The sequence below is a fragment of the Balearica regulorum genome, chromosome Z (assembly GCF_011004875.1).
Source record: "Balearica regulorum gibbericeps isolate bBalReg1 chromosome Z, bBalReg1.pri, whole genome shotgun sequence".
NCBI classification, from domain to species: domain Eukaryota; kingdom Metazoa; phylum Chordata; class Aves; order Gruiformes; family Gruidae; genus Balearica; species Balearica regulorum.
Window position 1 is genome coordinate 40,447,922 of NC_046220.1, and position 6,003 is coordinate 40,453,924.

General features: G+C 39.5%; 1 protein-coding gene across 1 annotated transcript; it reads left to right on the plus strand.

Annotated features, from left to right (window-relative positions):
• The first annotated feature begins 447 nt into the window (after positions 1-447).
• Positions 448-4,752, plus strand: LOC104638803 (cryptic protein). The gene is made up of 6 exons (XM_075740721.1): positions 448-560; positions 1,066-1,115; positions 1,261-1,437; positions 2,341-2,455; positions 2,561-2,670; positions 4,620-4,752. The coding sequence occupies exons 1-6, from the start codon at positions 448-450 to the stop codon at positions 4,742-4,744; spliced, it is 690 nt and encodes a 229-aa protein (XP_075596836.1). The 3' UTR covers positions 4,745-4,752.
• Positions 4,753-6,003: the final 1,251 nt, after the last annotated feature.

Sequence of the window (6,003 nt, forward strand, 5' to 3'; positions counted from 1 at the left end):
AGACACAAGGCATGTAGGTAGAATTGAGGCTTTTTAACCTTCATTATATACCTGCTGCAGTTTATTATACATACCTATTGCAGTTCTGCTGAACGTTTTTTTTATTCCCCATGCAGTATGTGGTGGTACAAAGTTTTTTATGTTAAAAAATAAACTGGGGTTGAGATCTTCCTGGCTGGGGCATTTCTGTGGCCATGGGCCCTTAAGTCTCCCCCCAGCATTAGGTGCCCCAAATTTGCTCCACCCTTCAGCAGTGCATGTAAATCAGGGGCAGACCAGGGAGTCCCAGCTAGGAGGGATGGTCCCTGCCTGCCAGAACTTCAGTGGGCACTCAGCAAGCAGTACAACTGGGAACTATGTCTTTTCGACGTTGCTATAAGCTGGACAGAAAGATCAAAGTTTCATCCTTTCTCCTTCTCTTGCCGTGTATGGTGTGATGCCTGCTGCATGCAACAGCCTTCAGTGAGGGGCTTTGGACCTCTTCCTTCTGCTCAAGCTTTCCCGGAGGATCTCACGGGTATTTCAAGCTGCAAGAAAATGTACTGGGCAAATCGCGTTAGGTAAGGATGCCTGAGCTGCCAGAGACCTACCTTCTCTGCTTTTCCTTTTAGCAGTGCCTTTTTTTTTTTTTTTTTTTTTTGGCTGACAATCAGGCCAGGAAGCAGAAAGAAAAAAATATACCTGGAACTGCAGGTGAAACGAAGTCTAATGTTTCCTTCTTGCCTTTGTTGCTTTTGTAACTGCTGGCAACAACCTAGTTGTGGTAAAGAAATGTACAGAAAAAGACATTTTTGACTGGTTGTCAACCAGCAAATGCGTGGAAACTGTAGCTTTCTGGAAGAAAGCCTAACCTGTGTGTTCTTGTTCTCTGCCCGCCCCATCCTCCAATTTTCAAGCTTAGTTTGAGATTTTTTCATGTATTAATTCGAATTACTACTGACATAAAAATATTTACAGTTTATATCATAATGGTTGATAAAGCTCCTTCCTGCCCCCCATCGTCATTTTGGTGTTTGTGTCTTACTAGCACAAATTTATTTCAGCTTTTTTTTTTTTTTTTTCCAGAATTCTTTTCACTGTCATTCTGATCTGGCAGGCTGTTCATTTAGGAAAAGGTAAGGAAAGTTCCCTGCCGCCCTCCTCCCTCTCTTTCCCTCCCCTCATCCACCCCCCACCCCCCGTGTTTCTCATGTACATTTCCAGTATGCATTGCTTCATTAGAAGTTACCCTTCTTTTCCATATTTGCACTTCTTGTCAAGGCCGTGAAAAAGAAGAACGAGAAGGAGATGTGGAAAGTTTCAATGCCACAGCACAAAAGCAGCAGCCCAGGAAAGAAGACGCTATTATAAATTTTCTCAATTACCTGAATCAGAGTTACGAAGACGGAAGGCAACAGCATTCCAGGGTATTGGTACCTTTCACTGGGATTACAGAGAGTAGGTAACATTATTTATTTACACAATGCCATAAAATTTGGGGGTTTTAAATATTATATCACAGTAATGCTTTGACTGTTGTCCTGAAGATTCCAGCCGGTTGGTTTTCTGTGGCCGCTTATTTAAATTATTCCCATGGCCACTTGGGAAATGGTGATAAAAATTTAAGGTAGAACCGAGAATCTCTTACCTGCAAAAGGTGGTAACGAAAATCAGGGATGTATACTAGGAATTAAGAAGGGGCTGGTCACTTGGATTTGGAAAAGTGTTTATAAAATTTTGTAAAATTCTGTTAATTTTTTTAACATTCACCATATTTCATGACCAAAAATTATTTAATTTAAAAAAAAGTTTGAGCTGTTGGAAAGCAGCAGTACTAACAGAAAAAAACAAGGACAGACTTATGTTTTCTCATACATATATAAAATTTTAGATTGATGCTTAATCCCAGGAGTCTGAGAGAAGCTTATGGAAGCTTCTCCCTCCCCTTTCAAAACTAAGCAACTCTTCCCAGTTACACAACCTCCTTTCTTAAAAAAACAAGCACCGCTTCCCGGTAACAATGCCCCGTTTCTCCGTGTGACTGAAACCTGCCTCCGTTAAAGTGAAATGTTTCACCTGAATATACGCTGCTGCTGCTGCTGCTGCTACGGGATTTGCCAAGGGTTGCTTCTTGACCGTCTTGTAATCCCTAGTAGTTTGCTTCTAATCCTTAACTAAACAAACTGGGCTTAACCGAACAAACACTCCTAACAGGCAGATAATTTTATTGTCTCTAAAGACAATAAAACTAGATATCCTTAAGATCCTTTGGCAACTGGAGAGACCTGAGAGAACAAGTGAGGAAAAGGGGAGGTTTGGAGCTCCTGTATGCTTGGTAACCTCTGTAATATTGTCTTGCAGGTAAAAAACTGAACAAACAGTGCTGCCAAAACGGAGGGACCTGTATCCTCGGGTCTTTCTGTGCCTGCCTAAAGCATTTCACTGGCAGATACTGTGAACATGATGAGCGGAAGAGGTAAATACCAGACCAAAACCAGAGAGAGCGAGCAAGCTGCTCTGGGTGCTTACTGTTCTGTGGTGGGATCAGGGACGTACCAAATGTTTCCCTTGTCCTTGACAGCAACTGCGGCAGCATTGCCCATGGTACCTGGGTGCTGAAAGGCTGTCGGCTGTGTCGGTGTGGCTATGGTAATCTGAACTGTCTCTCAGAAATAATGCACGGTAACTGTGGTAAGGAATGGCATTAAATCAACTGTTTTTATCTTTTGGGTAACAGAATTGCCTTCTGCAATGGTGGGGTACTCAAAGGATGCTGTATGTGTTCTATTTAGACTTATGTAGTGGCCTGCTTTGCTTCAGAGAATGCATTAGTGAGACAGTAAATAATGCTGCTGTTGCCTGTATAGTACATCACATAAAAAGCTTTGAGATCTTTATAATCCTGTGCAGTAGGAAACTTCCCCCATTTTAACTGAAAACTACAGGGATTAAATGTTTCTCTGATTTGCAAAACCTGCACATGTCTATGATTTCCCACTTAACCAGGAGAATTCATACAACTAAACCACATCCAAGCATACAAAAGTCTTTCTTAGATGAGGAAAGACAAAACACAGTAGTGTAAACTGATGTGGTAGAAGTAGAAACCGGTATTACACTAGAGAAACAAGTACTGAAAACTTGCATGTTCTGGCATAAACTACTTAACACATAAATGGCAGAAAACTAGTCTGAATCTTATTTTAAAATCTATATCTTAATGTCCAAAATATTCCTGTACAGAGTTCTAAGACTGAGCACACTCCACAAAAAATGTGTAGCCATAGTCCTGATCAGTGTAAAGTAGTAGTACCCAGTCTCCCCAAAAGCACTATATTACTTAAAGTCAAGATTCTCTACATCAGCCTGTGAAAATCCCTCTAAAATGGTTTGAGTATTTTTGAAAACAGTGTATATCAGATAGCTAGCATAGAAACTTGAAGGATTACTTTACAGGTACTTATTTTCCATGGAGAGCTGGCTACTAAGATCCAGACTATTTTCAAGACTCTGAGATGACTAATAAAGAGTTTAATATTATTTTGTCTCCAATGGCAAAGTTCGTGCAAAATATTCTTGCCCTTCTCTACCCATGTCTCAATCCCACCCTGTGTTGTGATCACCTTCCTTCAGTTGTGCCAACATCACTAGTTTATAGAGTAAGAAAATGACAGGCCTAAATAGCTTAAAGATTCATTTGCACCCCAAGGAACTACCAGTTGCTTCTTTCCTGACTGAGTAGCAGTGCATTGAAGCTGTGACTCCTGAGTTATACCACCAGCTCAGAAGTAAATACATATTTCAAACTTGAGTCTCTTAGTTCCCCAGGATATGCCCTACTGTGTGATAAAGTCCACAAGTCCAAAGAAGTGAAATGCAAAAGAAAGGTGACATTCCTATCTTTTCAACCACAGACAAAAAAAACCCCAAACAACACACAAACCCCACCAAAACCAAAAACCACCACCAAAACAACTTTTGCCTTGAAGTCTTCCATATTGACTAATTATGTGTGGCACCCAACTTGTTCATTAAACTCTTCAGAAGAGTTAAATGAAGTCAAGGTCCCTTGGGTGTTCACCTTTGAATCAGCCCTACTGTTAACCATTACAGGAGCTAAAGACCTGTCAGGCCTCGCCATGCTCAGTAAAAGCAGTCTACTGCTTACTACTTTCGAGCTCAGCTTGTTAAAGGCCATAAAGGCTGCAGTGGAGAACCGTCTAATGATATTCTAAGCGGGACTCACTGGCTTTCACTTGCTTGAGGGCATGGCTTTCTGCTTGTGCTAATAAGTGAAGGCTGTTCCTGTAAAGGAAGGGTTAAAAGGCTACATGCAGACTTGAGTGCATACCTCTTGTGAAGATCTTGCTCTTGCTTGGTATTTACTTTTGATTATTCTGAGATTAATGCCTGCAAGAACTGATAAGTGCTATCTGTTGCTCCTCAAACGATCATTGATGGGACATCTATTCACATCTCTCCCCTGAGAATAGACTCTTTGATTGCCTTTAACAGCTGATACCTTTAACTTAAGTACCTGTGAGATGTCAGAGGACTTTCAAAGTATGTTGAAAACCCTTGTCTTTTAAAATTTACCTATTTTACTTATTAACCAGTTTATTTTCTTGCTATTTTTTTAGACCTGAAGTCAGGAAAGGAGGAAAATACCACAGTATCTTCTAATGGGCTAAGATTACAGCAAACAAATTTTGTACTTGCTTGCCTGCTTCTCTTCCTCCTGAAGTTCTACTGCTGGCAGTTGTGAAACTGGAGAAAGGGAAATATCTTAGGGTTGATGTAACCCTCACAATGAGTCATACAACTTTTTTCTTCTTTGACCTACAGAATACACTTATACCTACATGTTAGAGGCAGATTAAGATGTATTAGTCAATGCTGAAATGCTTGGTTTATTATAAATTCAGATTATATGAATGTGAAGTATTTATTATATATTATTATATTATTACTACTATCAATGTGTGATACTAACGATTTTTTAGTTCTAAAATACTGTTCTTCCACTGGAAGCAAAAAACTCTCAATGTTCTATGCCTTAAGTACTGTAAATTATAGTAATTTCCTCTGTACACAGTACAACTATTTTAACAAATAAAGCTGATTTCATTTCTGAAGCGCTTTTATGTTTGGTTTTATTTAGACTTGAAAATTCTTATCTACTATTTGTCATTGTACTGTATCCTGTAACAAAACAGTAAGAAAAGGGCAGGGTAGAATGAACAATGTGAAATTTGAAGAGATAAGAATGGTTTTAAGGGGTGATATATTTCAAACCCTAATATACAGAACTCTAAAAGTTATATAGTCTTTCAGGTTTTACTATTATTTATTATAGCTAAATTGTACGTACTCATAATTTAGGCAGGAAACATGCTTCTTCAGAGCACAGCTGATACTTACTTGTCTTTGGGGTTTTATTTTATTTCACACCCTAGAAATATGAGCTTCTCTTCTTTTTAAAAGGACAGCAAACAGCAACCTCTTTAAACTTTTCTATAGGAAACCTGTCTTGATTTATATACTATTTAAATATGAGTATTTCTAGGCTGTACAATAAAAAATGTCTGGAACGTGGAACTACATTTGTAATGCAAGTTTATAAAAACCCAGAAATATGTTTATTTTAAAAAAAATTGTAAAGAGAAACCTAAAATATACCTTTGGTCTTTGACTGTGGAGCTATGTCCTGGTTTCAGCTGAGAGTTAATTTTCTTCATAGTACCTAGTATGGGGCTAAGTTTTAGATTTGTTCTGAAAACAGTGTTGATAATATAGAGGTGTTTTTGCTACTGCTGAGCAGTGCTTACACAGAGCCAAGGCCTTTTCTGCTTCTCACCCCACCCCACCAGCGAGGAGGTTGGGGGTGCACAAGGAGTTGGGAGGGGACACAGCCGGGACAGCTAACCCCAGCTGACCAAAGGGATATTCCATACCATGTGGTGTCATCCGTAGCATATCGGTGGCTGGAGGAAGAAGAAGGAAGAGGGGGACGTTCAGAGTGGT

Bases quoted from the DNA above. Each gene is read 5' to 3' on its own strand.
- LOC104638803 (XM_075740721.1), top strand. From the start codon at position 448: ATGCAACAGCCTTCAGTGAGGGGCTTTGGACCTCTTCCTTCTGCTCAA. The intron at 1,116-1,260 runs GTAAGGAAAGTT...CTTCTTGTCAAG, and splicing joins GGCTGTTCATTTAGGAAAAG to GCCGTGAAAAAGAAGAACGA. The intron at 2,671-4,619 runs GTAAGGAATGGC...CTATTTTTTTAG, and splicing joins AATAATGCACGGTAACTGTG to ACCTGAAGTCAGGAAAGGAG.